This window comes from Fundulus heteroclitus, chromosome 13 (genome assembly GCF_011125445.2).
Source record: "Fundulus heteroclitus isolate FHET01 chromosome 13, MU-UCD_Fhet_4.1, whole genome shotgun sequence".
Lineage (NCBI taxonomy): Eukaryota > Metazoa > Chordata > Actinopteri > Cyprinodontiformes > Fundulidae > Fundulus > Fundulus heteroclitus.
The window spans coordinates 35,487,275-35,507,344 of NC_046373.1; the positions used below are offsets into that span (position 1 = coordinate 35,487,275).

Consider the following 20,070-nt stretch of genomic DNA (forward strand, 5'->3'; position numbering starts at 1 on the left):
CTTTGCTTCGGCCTATTCCTTTTTTGGTAACTGTGGTTTGCTATTGTTTGTCTATTCTTTTTTTCTTTTGCTGTTCTTGTGTTTAATGGGACAATTAACCAAAATAAATAAGTGATTGATTGATTGATTGAAATATGTTGGTTTGTCATCAGCATAACAGTGGGAAATTATCCCATGTTTTGTCTGATAATTTTTCCAATTGGACACTATATATATATATATTATATATATTATATATATATATTATATATATATATATAATCTATATATATATATTATATATATTATATATATATATATTATAGTAAAGAGAACTGGTCCAAGGACTGAACCCTTTACTTTCAAATGCATCCACAACCTCGCTCCATCTTATCTTTCTGAACTTTTTTATGTTACCACACTTAGGTCCTCCTTTTTCCATTGATTCACTGCCCTCCTGCCCGTCTCAGCACTATGGGGAGCAGGGCCTTCAGCCGCTCTGCTCCCCATCTCTGGAACTCACTTCCTTCTGATCTTTGAAACTCTGTCACTTTCTGTTTTTAAAGTTAGACTTAAAACGTAGCCTCTTCAGAATTGCATATCCAACATACCATCCATTTTCATTCTTTATCATTTTTATTTCACCGTCTAGTTTTTTTTTTGCTAATTTTGATATTCTTTTTTTTCTGTCTTAATTAATTGTGTTTGTGTTCATTATTATTATTATTTTATTATTCTTTCACAAAAATTTGGTTTTCTGCTCTGATGAAGTTAAACTGAACTCTCTGTACCTCTGCACTCTCTGTACACTCTGCAAGGCACACCTATGGTGGCATTACAAACAAAGTCAGCCTCCATAGGTTAAAAGTGCCTTATAAAGATTTCATCAAGACTTTTGATGAATATGAATAAGCCCAGATTTGATGAATCTGGGCTTATTCATTGTTTGTACTGTCTGAAAACATTTCAGACAGTACTCAGTGATTTTCTTACATCCTCATTCATCCAATTTTATTAGGGTTCCAAGCCCGCAGCGCAGGCGAACGGCTATGCCGGTCCGTCTGCTCTGTGAGCAGAGAACCCTATTGTTTTTCGTGTGTGTTTTAAATTATTTATTATTTTATTATTATTATTATTAACAGTAAAAAATCTCCGCTAAAACGCGTTGTGCAGCCCATGCGGACTTGTAACAAACCTATTGAGTCAGGTGTCGAAGTACATAATGTGCACCGCTACTAAAACACAGAAATTCAGACCCCTCAACAACTAGGGGGCGCTATAACAAAGGACAATGCGTTTCGGCCTATAACCACCAAACTACTGTTTATTGGATGATTCTGCAAAATAAAGGGAATTGGCACACCCTTTGTTTCTCAGCTACTTTTCGCGCTACAGGGCTACAAAGGTTAAACCTTTCTTGTTAAACTCCTCCTACATTTTTTGGGCAATCCGCACAAAACTCTATATTATAACCGTGTAATGGAAAAAAGTTAACGTGGCAGATTTTTGAATTTTGACTTTTTCGAAAGTAACGCTAAAATAAGTGATTGTTAGATAGCAAGCTCTAAATGTAATTGCTGATTATTCTAAAACCATAACAGATTTTAACATGTCCTTCATAACCCATACTCAAAATAAGATTTTGCACATGTGACCCGCGTTTGAGGATCGTCCATCACTAGAGGGCGCTGTGATGTCAAGAAATCTACTTTGCAAGAATGTCTGATCGGATTTTTACAAAACCTTCTTCATCCCCTTTTAGTCATAGCCCTGAACTAAAGTATTAAATATGGTAGTGATTGAAGTGGCGGGGCCTATTGCCCAATAGTGTAAAAAAAATGGAAGTAATAATAATAATAATATAATAATAAAAAATGTTTTAAAAGTCAATTTTTTTGTGTAACGATCTTGAGTTTTCAGGGTGTATTCCTTGATTAAGGTGTAACAATTCTCTCACTTCACTGATTTTTTTTTTAAAAGTTTGTAAAATGGAGAAATCAATGTATTTTCCACAATATTGTTCAATCCCGAAAATTGGCCCCTATTTGTAAAGCACATGCAGACTAAACATAGATTTCAGTTTGTTAAAAATCCAGGCGATTTTAAATTATTTACAAAACATTGAAATTTAAATGTGCAAGACTAAAAGTTTAATTTTTTTTTCTCAAACGCTTTTTTTCAATGGGCATTTAAAACATCACGTTGGTAGATAAAGCACTCTTTGAGATCCATGAATATTTTCAGAATTTTTGAGCAAACAGTTGATGTTTAATGAATATTTTTCGTATTAGGTACCAATTTATCAAAATGTAATTTTCAGAAAATGATGTTGGGTGAAACAAATATATACAGTAATGAATAACTACCGTCTTAGAGATAATTTTAGTGCCACCAGTGTGCCACCCATTGAGTGTATGTGTGTGTGTTAATATATATATATATTATATATATATATAATATATATATATATAGCATGAATGAAGTAGCAGTGGTCAAAGTTTTCTTTGGATTTATGCAAACCAGCAGGTTATAAAGTTCACTTGAATGAACAGCTGACAACAATTTCCCCCGGTAAGCCTGTCGCTGCTCCTGCAGTTAATTAATGAAATATTTCCACCTGTGGCCACGTCACCTGTCAGTGTGTATTCCCTTGCTGCCAGTAACTTAGCTGATAAACCAAACAGGGATCTCCTCATGATTCATTATTAGCTCAGGCTAATTTAGCATGATGCACTTTTTCTTTTCTTTTTTTTTTTTAAGAATGGTCGGAATGTGAAACAGTGTCCCGCATTTCAATGGGTCTGATTCAGAAAAAGTGAAAAAATTTTACCTGTGCTTTTATGTAACAAAGAAGGCAGAGCTGCATCGGCTGTCAGTCAATAAGCAGCAGCTCCACCTCAGGAGCAGCAGCTCACCAGGACACTCGTTAAATAAAATCACAAGGATTTTGATCCATGCAGATTATTAAGGAAACTACGTTAAATAAAAAAAAAAACTGCAGCTACAACATGGCCTGGAGAAGGGGTTCTAACTGGGTGAGGTCAGAGAAAGGCGATTGTCAGAAAGCTTTTATGAAGTTATAATTTTATAACAGAGTGGAGGGCGAAGTGAAACGACATTATTGAACCAAGTCGCACTAGAACCAGCTGAGAAAGCCTCCTGTGGTTCTATGGACTCATTTTATTCAACCCAAAATCACCTGCCAGAAAGACAAGCTACAGTAGCCAAGATTACCTACAGCAATATTTAACTTTATGCAAACGGCATTCATGCTTTAAAATTATTAACATCAGCTCTACTCTGACAGCATGGTGGGACGAAGTCATCACTTATCCCATGCAGTCGTACACTCATCTGGAAGAACCCTGACATCCTTCCAAATTGGCATTAGTAAAAATAAATTTTTGGAATATGAACAACTTAAATCTATAATTAGAAATAAATTTAAGCATATTAAAAGGTGGTTTACAACTAATACACTACAAAATCCTTCACAGAGTACACTACACAGGACAAAGATTATTCAAGATGGGTTTGGCACAATCTAATATCTGTCCACACTGCATAGGCAATCATCCTGATTATATTCATGCGTTATGGTTATGCTCTGGGGGGGCGCTCCGGAGTGGGGCGCTTGGTGGGTCTGACTCCACGGTCTGTTTCCTCCCCCATCTGGGAGGGAGCTTGGGAGGCCTACGGGGAGCTACGCGGCGACGGACGCGGGTTACTGACCTGGTAGCTGTGCTGTCGCTGGGTGGGTCCGGGGTGGGGTCTGGGGTCCCTGGGCGCACCGCCATTGGGCGGGGGGCCCCGGTGGGGGCCTCAAGGGTTCCGGTTCCGGGGGTGTGTGCCGCTTGGGGTTTGGGCCGGCACACACCCGGGTGTCCTGCCCCTGCACGGGGCCTCTGGTGCGCTGGGGGGGCCTCGGGGCCTGTTTGAGCTGGTAGGGGGCATGGACATTAACATCTCAGGGCAGAATGCTCTTCCCCTTCAATGAATCGGCACTCTGCTAATGGGGGGGAGGGGAGGGAGGGGGAGTAGGGACTAACCCAGCCTGGATGTCTACTGTCAAATGTATGGTGATTAAATCTACGGGTGGGGGGGGGTGGACGTTCTGTTGGGCTTGTGTCCGCCCCCCGGGTCCTGGTCCGTGTAGTCTCCTGGTACGGGTTTCGCTTGGGGGGTGAGGTTTGGGATGGCTCGTGCAGGCTGGATGGCCAGGGTCCCCCCTTTTATTTATTTGTTTGTTTATTTATTTTATTTATTTACTTTTTTTTGGGGGGGGGGGGGGGGTCAAGCCAGTAGGGCTTGGTGGGTGGGCTGGGGGGGGGGGGGGTGGGGTGGAGGTGTTGGTCCTGGTGGGTGGTTGGCTGGCAAACCCAAGCCCATTGCCCAAGGGCCTCTCCCTGGCCCTTGGGCTATGGTGGTGCCGCTGGCGGGGGCCCTTTCTCCGGGTGGGGCTTTCGGGGAGCGGGGGGTGCCTATTGGAGTCAGTAGGGGAGCTGGCTCCCTGGGTTGGCTCTCCAGTCCTTTGCTCCCCATCCCCGGACTCCTCCCTCTGCCTGCTCCATCACGCCGCCACACATGTAGATCCTTGGAGAGGGGGGCGTTACTGGAGGTTGCCACTTTCTGATGACATCCCTCTCCCCAATTTTATCATGCATTTTATACACTTTCACTCCAACATTTTCACAAACGCACATTCATGTAGGCCCACGGTATGGGGGGGTGGGGGTGAAGATGTCTGGGGGGGGCTTATGTTGTGTGAGCCTCGCCTCGACGGCTCCCTTCACCCCACTCTCGCATTTGGACATTGAGGGTTCTGGGTAGTTGCTTGGAGGGTGGGGCGCTGGCACCAGCTTCCTTCCGAATGGGGGGTGGGCTGTGCTGTGCACCCTCTTCGGCGCTCCCAGTTTTAAACACACTTGAAAACAACATGCAACAACACAACATCTGAGCGGGGCGTCGGGAGTCTTTTGCACACCCACAATCTCACTATTGTTTAATATTTAATCTAAATAATAGATTATTAAATTAATATTTAATCTAAAAGACAGAGGGATGTTCACAGCCTCAGTACTGGTTGCTCATACAAAGCAACGCAACGGGTAGATTTCTTGACACCATAGTCCTTATTCATTCCTCACTCAGACATTAAGTAGGACCAATTGTGTACACCCATTCAGGGTTATGCACAGTATATCAGTGTTCCGTTCATCACAATGGTGGAGAGGATCATGTTATAATGCAGACGTGTCCTAGCTGACACCTCATCCCCAATTCTGTCCAATCTAAGTAAGTAACCTAAGTAAAGCGACTTTGCAGTCCAGTCTGTAATCTCATAATTTCTAACAAAATCTAAAAAAGAACTGTGGACTCTTACCTTTTCAGAACTTTTTTTCTTGACTTTCTGGCGGAGAAGTCTTTTATGGTGTCTTTAAAAATTAGCCACTGAAGAATATATGTGGACATCAGTGAAAGATGGCTGAATCTGTTCTGCTGTATGCTTGATCGTAGCCGGGATTTAACAATTTTACAGTTTTGAAAATGAGCGTTCACCAGCAGGATTTGTAACTGGCAATGTCAAATATAATCTCAAATCAATATCTGTGTCTGATTTTTTTTTTCTTTTTTTCTTCACCAAAAATTACTGAAATGCGCCACCTCTTCAAGAAAGTCCCCAGCTAAAACTAAATACTTTTATATTTGTTATACAGCTTGTTTGCTCCAGTGTGAAGGTTTTTGGGATAAAATGGATTTCAAGTTATTTTAAAATTATTTAGAATTCAATATTTCACACAGATCTGTGTAGGACTGGTGCCTCCGGTCAAGCTCTGCCACAAGACGGTCCAATAATAGTTAAAACACCTGGTATGAATAAAAACACAATAATTCACAATTGTTGTTGTTCACATTTACTGTGAATTTATATATTATATATTTGCTTCATAATTTATTGTATATAATAACTGTATTCATATGAAACCACTGGATCCAGACGCCTAGGGTTATCCAGCTCCTTATCTCTCTAGGACCATGTTACAGCCAGTGGCCTTCTTTGTGTTTTATTTCTCACGTTATTTAAATTCATGTGCAGTTTGCTGCTTCCTGCCAGCTGGCTCCCGCTATGTGATCTTGATGCATACCTTCTTCCGGGTCATTTCCTGTATTTCCTCCTGCATCACTTCTGTTAAAGTTCTCCTCTTCTCCGGGTTGGATACTCATCTTTATTGCTCCACCAATCCTGAAAGAGACATCATTATTTAAACTGGCACTTCTAAACAGACTGGGCAGCTGTGTTTTGTTTGCCTCGTATATACGGTGTATCTCCCTTTTTGTTATTGCCTTTGGGCCAGGTTGTAACAGACCGACATGTCTTCTTCTGCTTGTGGATGCCTTCTGTATCAGTTGACCCCAGAAGCTGTGATATAATTACAGGCCAGCGAATACTTTCATGAAGTTAAATAAAATCTATCCAGTAAGTGTATCACTATCTGCGCATTTACAAACAATAAACCTTCATTAAAGGGGTCGATGTTTTGCTGAGTTAATCTCATTTATAGCCTTTTATAGCATCTTACAAATTCAAAGAAAAAAAATGCAAAGAAAAAATTCAGGCGGAATTTATCCTTATAAAGTTTTATTGATGAACCACACATCAAACATCAGTAAACAAACTAAGAAACAGCTGAAATATGATCTACATGGTCTACTTAAACAATGTGCATTTTTTTTCATTTGTGGCATATCAACAAAATATGTGTATTCTCCAAAAGAAAACAAAGGTACTAATTTCATAGACGTCGAAGGGTTTAATACAGATGATTTAGTAGTAGCCAAAGCTAACTATAGTTAGTTTTCCCAGATATCCTGCTGCGTGTGAACTAGGCCTTAGTAAGGGTTTCTCCATGAGAAATTTGCACAATAGTGGTTGTGATGGGCCAAAAGACCCCCCCCTCCAAGGGCAACAGAGGCCGCCGGTAGAGACACCAGAGCCCCAGACATCCAAAAGGGCCCCCCAAGCGTGTGAGCCCAAGGAGGACCAACACGGGAATAGCTGCCTCCTCCATCAAAGAAAGGGTGCCCCCAGATATCCATCCGCTTATCTGGGGTCGGGTCGTGGCGGTAGCAACTTCAGTTGGGAGGCCCAGATGTCCCTCTCCCCAGCCACTTGGGCCAGCTCCTCCAGGGGAATCCAAAGGCGTTTCCAGGCCAGCCCAGAGACATAGTCCCTCCAGCATGTCCTGGGTCTTCCTCTGGGTCTCCTGCCGGTGGGACGAGCCTGGAACACCTCACCAGGGAGGCGTCCAGGAGGAATCCTAACCAGATATCCGAGCCACCTCAACTGGCTCCTCCATGACTGAGCTCCTCACCCCATCTAATTTCGGCCGCTTGTAACCGGGATCTCGTTCTTTCGGTCATGACCCAAAGCTCATGACCATAGGTGAGGGTAGGAATGTAGATCGACCAGTAAATCGAGAGCTTTGCCTTTTGCTCAGCTCTCTCTTCACCACAATGAACCAGTACATCGTCCGCTTCAAAGCAGACGCCGCACCAATCCGCCTGTTGATCTCCTGCTCCATCTTCCCTTCCATTTGTGAACAAGACCCCAAGATATTTAAACTTCTCCACTAGGGGCAGCACATCCTCCCCAACCTGGAGGAGGCACTCTACCCTTTTCCGGATCAAGACCATGGCCTAACAGTCATTATTAAAGTGCACGGTACTCCATACCCCTGGAGTACCCCCCACAGGACCCCCCGAGGGACACGGTCGAATGCCTTCTCCAGATCCACAAAACACATGTAGACTGGTTGGGCAAACTCCCATGCACCCTATAGGATCCTGCTGAGAGTGTAGAGTTGATCCAGTGTTCAACGGCCAGGACGAAAACCACACTGCGGAGCTTTTTATCCACCTCGGTGACCTCAGCACCAGAGATGGTAAAACCCGACCCCGAGTCCCCATGCTCTGCTTCCTCAATGGAAGACGTGGTTGGTGGGATTAAGGAGACCTTCGAAGTATTTCCGCCCACCGACACACGGCGTCCTTAGTCGAGGTCAGCAGCACACCACCCCCACTATAAATAGTGTTGGTACTGCAATGCTTCCCCCCTTCCTGAGACGTTGGATAGAGTTTTTGTCTCAGCGACTTGGCGAGCCGGCTGCCGCTTTGACCGTCGGTACACATCAGCTGCTTCCGGAGTCCCACAGGCCAAAAAAGCCCAATAGGACTCTTGGACCGGACTTCTTCAGCTTGACAGCTTCCCTCACCGCTGGTGTCCACCTGCATGTTCGAGGGTTGCCACCGCAACATGCACCGATAACCTTGCGGCCACAGCTCCAACTAGCCACCTCAACAATAGAGGCACGTAACATGGTTCGCTCAGACTCAATGCCCCCACCCCCCCTCCCTCGGAACGTGTTCAAAGCTCTCCCGGATGTGGAAGTTAAAGCTCTGTCTCACGGGGGACTCTGCCAGACGTTCCCAGCAAACCCTCACAATACGTTTGGGCCTACAACGTCTGACCGGCTTCCTCCCCCACCATCGGAGCCAGCTCACCACCAGGTAGTTGTCGGTGTAGAGCTCCACCCCTCTCGTCACCCAAATGTCCAAGACATGTGGTCGCAGGTCAGATGAAACAACAACAAAGTCGATCATTGAACTACGGCCAAGGGTGTCCTGGTGCCAAGAGCACATAGGGACACCCTTATGCTTGAACATGGTGTTCGTTATGAACAATCCATGACAAGCACAGAAGTCCTACAACAGAACACCACTCAAGTTCAGATCTGGTGGGCCATTCCTCCCAACCACGCCCCTCCAGGTCCCACTGTCATTCCCCACGTGAGCATTGAAGTCCCCCAGCAAAACGAGGGAGTCCCCAGGAGGAACACTCTCCAGTACCTCCTCTAAGGACTCCAAAAAGGGTGGGTAATCTGAACTGCTGTTTGGTGCATAAGCACAAACTACAGTCAGAACCCGTCCCCACACACATATGCGGAGAGAGGCCACCCTCTCATTCACCGAGGTAAACCCCAACATACAAGCACCATGATGAGGAGCAACAAGTATGCTCACTCCTGCTCAGCGCCTCTCACCAGGGGTAACTCCAGAGTGGAAGAATGTCCAGCACCTCTCTAGGAGACTGGTTCCAGAGCCATGCGTCGAGGTAATTCCGACTATCTCTAGTCAGAACCTCTCAACCGTCCACACTAGCTCAGGCTCCTTCCCCACCAGAGAGGTGACATTCCACGTCCCAAGAGCCAGCTCCTTCAGCCGAGCATCAGAACGCCAAGGTTCCCGCCCTCGACTGCCACCCATTGCACAATGCACCCGACCCCTTTGCCCCCTCCGACAGGTGGTGAGTCCATGTTTCCTCTTCGGGTTGTGCCCGGCTGGGATCCATGGGTAAAAGCATGCCAGCATGCCCCACCCCCAGGCCTGGCTCCAGAGTAGGGTCACCTCCAGGTGACCCTATTAGAGGCATAAAGCCCCTGACAGCATTGGTCCTAGGGTCATTGGGACACTCAATCCCAGAGAGCAGCAGTACCACAGATCTTCTCTAGGACGCGAGGAGCAACCAAGGAACCGAGATAGGTGGTGTGTAAACTGTTGTCAGAACGAGGCTTGGCTTGGTTAACTGATCCAAGCTCGGACTGGTCTCGGCTCGGATCGGTTTAACAAGGGTAGTGTAAATGGGGCTTATTTGTCTATTTCTGATTCACATTGTATAGATAAGACACTCTAAACTTGATATTTTTATCATTTGTTTCTAACTGTATATTTACCCCCTATCCTATGCCTTCCAGAGGCAACAGAAGATTCAGAGGGACCGGCTTATGAATGACTTCTCCGCAGCTCTCAACAACTTCCAAGCTGTCCAGCGGCAAGCAGCAGACAAAGAGAGGGAATCGATAGCAAGAGCGAGGGCTGGTTCCCGCCTATCGGTACGTAAGCAACAGAAGTTGTTTCATAAATTTCAGGTGGTTAAAAAAGATGCAATGAAGAGCCAGTGTGTTAAAGAATCAGTGTTTGATCAGTTTTAGGGGCCATTTACCCATTATCATCTACACCCTTTTGTCCATTCAGCATTCTCAAGTTCAGATTGTAAAAGCATTTAAGACTCTCATTTACAAGAACTTGAAATCCTTCAAGTAATCTTTGTTACTCTGTTCCTTTTTTCAGTTCTTTTTTTCTTTAGTATCAAGAGCAATAATATAGTTGTGATTACGGCAGATAGTTTCTCTTATGCAAACAGGTTTAAATCGGAGGCAACCGTACTTTCGTTCACTTCTTTCTGAAAATGTTTTTACACCTGTCCAGGAGGCTTTGTCAATAGCGTACCGTGCACGTGACGTCACCATCTCAAGAGCAACGCCCCTTTTGCCGCTTAGGAAGGGCATACAGGTAGAGAACACCCGTAGCAACCAGCTATTACACGCGCAACAGAAACAGCGATATAACCGACTTTGCAGCCATTAAACTTTCCCAAGATGATGTCCCAGGTGCACGGTTTACTGGTCGCACTGTCGAAGAACACACCAACCTTCAGCTCAAACGATGGCTTGAGTGTCGAGGGCTTAAAAAGACCGGAAAACGGGCCGAGTTGGTTGAATGTTAAGTTTTGTTTTTTTCCCCTGCGCGGCGTTCATGGCGCCGTCGGCCGTTTTTTTCTGTTTGTAATCACCGTCCAGGGATCGGTATATGTTTAATGTTTGTCTTATTTGAAATGTTTTTGAGTAAGCTATCCTGGTAGCAGGGTATCATGTTAGCGCCTGCTACCATGATAGCCTATATGCTATCATGGTAGCAGGCGCTTCATTATTAACATGTCGGCCACCAAAAAACTCTTACCTGTTCACTACTTGATGTCGCTGGAATTGGGTCAGGATGTTCTTCGGTTGGGCCCTTTCCTCCAACAAAATGCTTGCTACATATGTAGGTGAATTTGGTAACTTTTTCCGGGTTGAACTGTTGTGTAGGCCGACCGCACCGGTGAACCCAGCGCACACATTTCTCCTTGGCAGTCTTGAAGAAAACATCCTTCATATGCAGCCGAACAGCGTACCTCGAGTCGCTGTTGCACGTTCCCTAGCAACAATGTTTAAAAATCATGGTCTTAGATTTGGAAAAAGCAGTCGTTTACCGAGTAAAACCACGGGTAACGCACGTCTCTTTTACAGCAAAACAGCGGCGGACTATGCAAGTTTGCCCTACTGCGTACCATGTGATGTGACGTCATCGTGACGTTACGTTTCTAAAAATAGCTCGCTCGCGGTACGCTATTCTAGTGGCTCACATTTGAGCACTGCTGTTTTTTTCAAGGCTCATCCTCCTAGGCACGTTCTAAGTCAGATGCAAATCAATGACCCAACCCGCCACTGTCCTGGGTCGTTAGAAGCTATTGGTTGGTGTGAGTGGAGTACTTGGTCGCCTGAATGATGAGACTGCTGATGTAATCTCTTTGGAATGTGTTGGAGGACCAAGCTGTAAACAGTGGGGTGTTGTAAGCGCAATACTCCCCCTCTGTTAAGGGATGTCTTTTCTCTTTTGACCACGATGGTCTCTTTCACCCCTCATTAAAACCATCTATTCTCCCTGTCTAAGCAGTCCTGGTGCATTGGACCTCAACACAACACTGCTCAGCTGTGGTTTGTGTGATGAACCAGTTTTTGTCTGAGAGTGTAACTAGGTTTGAAATTTACTATATATTGTGTTTGGAGAAAAATATTCTGAGTTTCTCATAAACTCGTCGGAATGAAAATCAGCTACATAAACGCAGAAGAGGGTTAATGTCAGAAGGGCAGTGTCTGGCTGGGCATGTGCGGTAGCTGGTAGGCGTAGTGAGCTCAGAATGGCAGAGAGGTGACGGCTCAACAGGAGGAGACGGTAGCAGAACCCCAGTAAGGCACAGTTACTCAGGGCAGAAGACATTGGTGGAGCCACGGTAAAGTGGGAGACAAGGGCAGCTCTAGGTTGACTCAGAACAAGTCCTGGAAGTAAACAACAAAGGAGTGAGCAGGCAGCGGGTCAGCCAGGTGCTGCTCGGGAGAGCTAATGCTCTGACGTCTTCCTTCTGGCTTCTGCCTCCTTAAAAGTCTCACTTGATTGGAGTAGATTGGGAGCCCCGCTGGAAAAAGGTAAGGCTGCACCGTAACACTACCCAGCACAGAACAACCGCATACCTGACATTAGCTGCTGACACCGTGGGTGACTCCGAGGATGTGGACTGTGAGGGGGCTATGCTAACAGAGCAACCTCCTTTTGCGGAGAGTGCAAGAGTCACGATGCTATGGATTGAGCACGTACACAGAGCCCTGGACCCGAGACCACACGTAGGCACGCCCCAGCGATCTGTCGTTGTGAAATACCTAAATTATACCACCAAGAGAAGATTATTAGTGCTACCTGGAAAAAGAAAGTAAGCGATGATGGACAGATTTTTTTTCCCACCACGATTACGCCACAGACGTGATGGACAAAAAGGAAATAATATCTTCCTCTGAAAAAGGTGCTGAAACAAAGAGGGATATGCCTCCACATACCTATGACAAGGATCCGTATGTTTCTGTACTCTGGGACAATGACTTATGATAACGCTGATCAAACCGCAGAAGATCTTAGTGTAAGGGGCATTCCTATCCACCTGGCACCAAAGTGGAGCGGACCGGATCAGACAACTTTTTCCCGGGAGCAGGCAAGGAGGGGAGAGACCAGGAGTGCGTACCAGCAAAGAGTCAGAGGCAAGCTTCAGGAATTCCACCACCAGCCGGCTGATCCCAACACCGGGGACAGAGGTTTTTCCCCCACGCTAAAGTGAAGGACTTCTTTTAATAAGTTTGTATAACGTAAGTCACCCATGGTAGGCAAGTACTGTTCTATACTGCTTGGCCCTCTTTCTTTTGTTATCTTACTGTAAAGCTAACACCCCAACTTCATGTGTGGAAAAAAGTAGAACAAAAGTTGAAAGGGCCCCTTTCGACTTTTGTTCTTTATGCTCTGTTGCTATATAAACTAGTCAGTCTACGGAGTTAATGGCAGCCACCACTCCAAAGAGTTTTTTGAGGGGGCCCTGCCCCCTTGTGGGCGGTTCAACTCCCTACCCTAGAGGCCACAGAGCAGCCTTTATGATGGAAGTTCACATTTGTTTATGTTCCCCAGTTTTGTTTTCCTTCATACTTGTTCCTTACGTTGTGTTCTTTGTTTTGGTGTATGAGGAGAGAGTACTTGATATGTTTGAATTTTGTTCATGCAATACAAGCAATACAAAATAATTAATCTTAATGTTAATGGTTTGAAAAGCCCCAGGTACATGATGGTCAATAGCAAGATTGATGGCAAGGGAGTAACCTTACTGAATGTCTATGCACCACCAGGCAATAAAAATATATTTTTTAATAATATCCTGGATCTAATGACATCACAGTCTTCTGGAGTTGTATGTGCAGGCGATTTCAATATGATTTTGAATCCTAAACTAGACACTTAGCCCGTTTACACTACACTTTTTTTAACCGAGCCAAGACCAGTCTGAGCTTGGATCAGTTAACCAAGCCGAGACGACCGTTTACACACCACACTATCCCGGTTCCTTGATTGCTCCTTGCCTCCTAGTGACGATCTGCGGTACTGCTGCTGCTCTCTGGGATTGAAGGCGGGACCGAGCAAATCAAAATGGCGGCACCCGTGACATTCAGGATGTTATGGTTAGACAGAGTCGGCTTTTGGGACGTGGATAAGACAAACGAACGTCTAATAATGATTTACAGACGCAGGAAACAACGACAGACGCTGAGGTTCATCACACTGCTTAGCAGAATCATCTCTGGAAATCGTGTGGCATGCTAAGGAAGCTAGTATTATTATGAATGTCTGCAATTTGTCTGAATGGGGTGTGAATCGAGACGTGCAGCCAGACACGCCGGAAAAACCACGGACAGTCAGCTGACTGTAAGGGGATGACGCGGTCTGCTCATGCGCTCTTCGTTATCAGATAACCGGGATAAAAAAAACTGTCCGAGACCTGCTCAGGAACTGGTCTGCAGTTAGCGCGGTCCGGTTATGTCTAGCGCGGTCCAGTTCAGTCTGCTGACCATTTACACACAAGAGTTATCTCGGTTACCAAGCTCGGACTGGTCTCAACTCGGTTAAAAAAGTGTAGTGCAAAACGGGCCTACTACAAACAGAAAAATGAAACTTACAAATATCGAACTGTGGTTTAATGGAAGAGTTAAAGATTTAGGCATATTGGATGTTTGGAGAGACCTTCATTAACAAAACAGACAGTACACCTTTTACTCACGCAGACACATTGTTCACTCCAAAACAGATTACCTATTTATGTATAATACTGAATGACATGGAATACATGAATGCAAAATTGCTTACAGAGACTTGTCAGACCGTTCCACAGTGCATTTAAAATTACATTTGGATGGCAGCCGTAAATCAACGCTGTGGAGACTCTATGTTGGCCTGCTAAACGACTTTCAAATTAAAAGAAAGAATGAAACAGCATTTACAAACTTATTTAGAAAATAATAATGATGGTAGTGTAAATCCTGCAATATTTTGCAATATTCTTACGAGGCTTTATAATATCAGAAACTGCTTCAGCTAAAAAAGAAAAAAAAGGAAATTAATTGCTGCACAAAAACAACTTATGGAATTTGAAAAACAGCATAGTGAAGCAAAGAACCAACAATTACTCGTAAAAATTAGACCACTTAGCCAAGAAATGTACTTTACAGTAAGGGAGACAAATATTTTATGAAGCAGGATCTAAAGCCTCTAAAATACTTGCTTGGACACTGCACAAACAGCAATCAGATGCTAGTATTAATAAAATAAAAGACCCTATAACATAAATGATATATAACCCAGATGGAATACAAAAAGCCTTTGAAACATTCTATCAGACTTTATATGACCAACCTCACACACAGTGATGCAGTGGATAGTTTCTTGAGTCAATGGCGTACCGCAGGCGAGCTATTTTTAGAAACGTAACGTCACGATGACGTCACATCATGTGGTACGCAGTAGGGCAAGCTTGCACAGTCCGCCGCTGTGTCGCTGTGAAAGAGACGTGTGTTACCCTTGGTTTTACTCGGTAAACGACTGCTTTTTCCAAATCTAAGACCATGGTTTTTAAACATTGTTGCTATGGAACGTGCAACAGCGACTCGAGGTACGCAGATCGGCCGCATATGAAGGATGTTTTCTTCAAGACTGCCAAGGAGAAATGTGTGCGCTGGGTACACCGGTGCAGTCAGCCTACACAACAGTTCAACCCGGAAAAAGTTACCAAATTCACCTACATATGGTGGCTGACATCCCTGGATGGTGATTACAAACAGAAAAAAACGGCCGACGACGCCATGACCGCCGCGCAGGAAAAAAAAAACAAAGCTTACCGTTCGATCAACTCGGCCCGTTTTCCGTTTTTTTAAGCCCTCGACACTCAAGCCATCGTTTGAGCTGAAGGTTGGTGTGTTCTTCGACAGTGCAACCAGTAATCCTTGCACCTGGAACATCGTCTTGGGAAAGTTTAACGGCTGCAAAGTCGGTCATATAGCTGGTTCTGTTGTGAGTGTAATAGCTGGTTGCTACGGGCGTTCTCTACCTGTATGCCCTACCTAATGCTCTTGAGTCGGTGACGTCACGTGCGCGGTACGCCATTAGATTTACCCTGCCTTGGCAAGCTACATAATGAAAATTGAACCAAACCTATCACTGTGGATGAAATTGACAAGGCTATGTCTTCTCTGAAATCCAATAAGAGCCCTGGACTTGACAGGTTCCCTGGAGAATGGTATAAATCAATGAAAAAACTACTGATTCCAATTTTGACACAGTTTTAATCATACATTTGAGGAGGATCCCCCCCCCCCCCCCAATCCTGGAGGAAGGCCACAATCTCAATAATTCTAAAAGACAGGAATCATTTGACTCAATGTAGGTTCTAAAGGCCCATTTGTGTCCTGAATCAAGACTTTACAATTTTTGCTGCCATATTAGCAAAACAGATGGAAGAGATCATGGACTTCCTAATTGAGGAGGACCAAACTGGGTTCATCCCAGGAAGGCAGACACAGGACAATAGAAGGATGTCCCACCATATTATGGAGCACATACACAAGCACAAATCACAGGCTATTTTACTTAGTATGGATGCAGAGAAGGCTTCTGATTATGTTGGGTGGTGCTTTCTCTATAAAGTTATGGAAAAGTATGGCTACCATCAGGATTTTATTCATACCATTCATACCATGTATACATGGTGTATGCCCCATAGCCAGAATCAAAGTGAACGGGAGTTTATCTAAACCCATGCACCTGCGTTGTGGTTGCCCTCAATGCTGCCCGGCTAGCCCGAGTCTTTTTTAATCTTTTTATTGAAGCGCTGGCACAAATTATATGACAAGATCCAACTTTACAAGGTATAAACATGAATGGCTCAGAGTACAGATCTTCATGCAGGTGATATCTTGATTAGCCTTGAAAATCCAGGCCCTGGGATTCCGAGACTGATGGATTTACTGCAGAAATATGGTAACCTGTCAGGTTGCACTCTTAACATTGCAAAAAACAGAAGCCCTTGTGTATAATTATGAACCAATACCTGGATTTAAATTAAAATATACATTTGATTGGGACTCTAGCTTTATGAAGAACTTGGGGTGAGACTAACAATGTGTCTAAACGTTATGGAGAAAATTACCAACCAATTAATACATGTATTGAAGCTGATATGGAGAGGTTGTCTCCTTTATCCTCGTATTTAGGCAACAGGATCATGGCGATAAAGAGAAATATTTTGCCCAGATTGCTGTACGTTTTCCAATCTTTACCTGTCCAAATCCCTGACTCGCAATTTAGAGAATGGGACAAAGCCATATCATGCTTTATTTGGAATGGAAAAGCACCAAGAACAAGATCTAAGCCGCTACAAATACCTAAACCTAAAGGGGGGATGGGCTTGCCCTGTCTCAAAGATTATCGCATAGCAGCCCAGATGAGATCACTCATGCTCCGGTGTAATCAAGATTATATAGCCAAATGGAAAACCATCGAGATGTCATTGTTAAATAAACCGGCTCAAAGCTTATTGGTAAACCCTCTCTAGGCTAGAAATTGTGATTTCCAGAATCAATGGGTCAGATTTTCTATCCATATTTGGTTAAACATAGTGAAACAATTCAAACTTCAGAGAGAGAGAGTCGTATTTTAATGTGGCCAGTGCATGACCTTCACTTTAAACCAAAGCTTTGATTGATAAAAGCTACATACAATGGGACAAACAGGGCATTAGTTCCGTATACCTCTTAACAAGGGCAAAACAGCGGGATCTCATAGATTTCCAAACTATGTCAGCGTAATATGACCTTGGTCGACATGGTTTTTACAAATACCTTCCGCTCAGATATTATATTAAAAGCTTACAATTGGACAACATATCTGGCATTGCACAAATGTTTATAAAGCATACGAAGCAAAACTACACAGGGAAAACATTGGTGAATTATATTGGTACCTCACAAAACTAAGGGGCCACTTAGAGAGTCGCAATATCACCTGATGTTTAGGAACTCATAATTGACACACAAATCAGCTCTACGAAAAATAGCATTAGACATTTCATTACCACGAAACAAAAACAAAAACCGGACATCCACCTTAATGCTGGTGAGAGATTGGACAAAGCCCTGCAGACCACACCCATATTTTTTGGGCCTGCACTGCATTAGACTCATATTGGGAAGACGTTCATCGAACGGTAAATTAAATACTAGGCTTTGATGTAACATTTACATAATTTGGACCCAAACCTGACGAAAGCAGATAAATATCTTTTTAATTTTGTTTTTATGATTGCAAGGAAAAAGCTATTACCAAGTGATGGCTTACCAAAGACCCCATAAATATAAACCAGTGGCTTGCCATGGTGAAAAGCATTCAATTAAATTTTCAATTTTGCCAATTCATGAAACATGCCATCTCAAGGCACTTTCCAAAGTCAAATTCAGTCAGATTATACAGATTGGGTCAGATTATATTACCTGACTCCGCCAGATAGATTTGCTCCGCATATCCATCTGGAAACCTTCCGTTGAAGTAATTTTGGGAAGGGGCGAAAATACTGGTTAGCTGATTGGCCTATGTTGGTGATAGACGGGCCAAATAAACCAATCAGATTCGTCGTCGCTCGTAACAGAGCGACGACGAAAACACAACCACAAGCCAAGCTACTCTTGCTGCTGCAGGTAAAGGCTCGTTAGCTCAGCAAAGAAATACTCTGTAATTCCGATAAAACTTGCTCGATAGCCACGCTAACGCTAGTTTCATCGGCTGAAGCCGCCATGTTCTTTAGACTGAACTGTCGCGCTTCCCGTTGCGTCACACCTCAACCCGCCTCAAAGCCAACGCTGATTGGACGTTCGTTTGGTGAACGGCTCCAAATTTTCTTCAACGGAGAGTAGCCAGACTGATCTGCGAGTGAAACCTTGAAAACTCGCGAGATCAGGATGGTCTCACGAGGCTACAGATTATACAGATTGGTCAAAAAAATGTCCTATCTAAGGGAACCCAGTTGATTGCATCAAAGTCTTGACAAGCAGCATTCACTCCTCCTGAAGTAGCGTAGAGCCACAGGGAGAGTCGTCTGCATTGTCCATGGCTTTGCAGCAACCCCTCATACCAAGCAAGCATGAAGCGACAGTGGAAAGAAAAACTCCCCATTAACGGGAAGGAAAACCCTCCAGCAGAACCAGGCTCAGTGTGAATCTCATCTGCCTCGACCGACTGGGGGTTAGAGAAGACAGAGCACAACAAGAGAGACAAAAAAGCACAGAAGCACACATTGATCCATTAATCTGTTCTATAATATATTGTAATAGCGGGTGATCTGTCTTCCCTGGATGATGTCACAGCTAACAGAACGCCAGACCAGGTGCACCTACTGTGAAGAAAAAAATGACAGAACAAAAAGTTAAAAGCTAAAATGAAAACAAGCCATGCAAATTGGAGAACAGTAGGAGAACTCAGCAGAGTAAGAGAAATATACCCTGATGTCCTCCAGCAGCCTAAGCCTATAGCAGCACAACTATTGAGATAGCTCAGGGTAACCTAAGCCACTCTAACTATAAGCTTTGTCAAAAAAGAAAGTTTTAAGCCAGTCTATGGAGTGCTTAACCTTTTTACTAATGCTTCAAAAACAGAAGGGAGATGCCCTGTGGGAGAAATTGACCACCTACCTCATGTTAAGGGATGATATTTGATAATAGCCAATTTTGTGGTCCTTGTCTTTGTTTACTCTTATTGCATATACATTTTTTACACTTAATTGTACATTTGATACCTCTTTTATAGCCCAGTTTGTTTTCTGTTCTTGTTTTTCCATTGTCATTTGTTTTATTGTCTGTTACTGTTAAAAACCTTTGAGTATAAAAAAAGGTAGAAACGATAGTTGGTACCCCAGGAACGCTTCGCAGGGGGACCTGCCAATGGTTGTGGCCACTGTGTGTTTACTCAGCCCAGGACAGATGTTGGCTCCAGGACATAGGGTTACTCTCACAGAGACAACGGAGCTTGTCTTCGAGTTCCTGGTCCGCTGACATTGGCCATTGGACTGAGAGTGGAAACTGGAGGACAGCTGGACCTTGGCTCAAAGAGTGTGCAGTGAGAGTGCAGAATCTGCCAGACCTGGGAGACGAATTAAGGACCTCTGTCAGACCAATTCCAATTCCCTCTGCCAAGAGAATTCTGTGAAGGTGAAAGACGTGGAGGAGCTGGAGACAGGAGGGCCGTGACAAATGCGGAGGGGAGTTTGGCGAGACTCACTAGATGGCAGGCTTTAGAAAACCTGTCAATGATGGTAAGGATGACAGTTTTTCCCTGAGATGGTGGAAGGCCAGTGATGAAATCCAGCACGATGTGAGACCAGGATCGATTGGGAGTGGAGAGGGGTTGAAGAAGGTCAGCTGGTGGCTTATGGGAGTTCTTGTGTTTAGCACAAACAGGACAGACGATCCAAGACATCCTTGTTAAGGGAGAGCCACCAGAAATATCTGCGGATGAGGCCAATGG

General features: G+C 44.2%; 1 protein-coding gene across 1 annotated transcript in view; it reads left to right on the forward strand.

Moving 5' to 3' along the window:
* stx12 (syntaxin 12) overlaps window positions 1-20,070 on the forward strand; it is a gene marked incomplete in the record, with an annotated part of 53,476 nt that overhangs the window by 2,803 nt on the left and 30,603 nt on the right. The window contains 1 exon segment of the mRNA XM_036145616.1: window positions 9,792-9,929. Coding sequence (XP_036001509.1) covers window positions 9,792-9,929 — 138 coding nt within the window.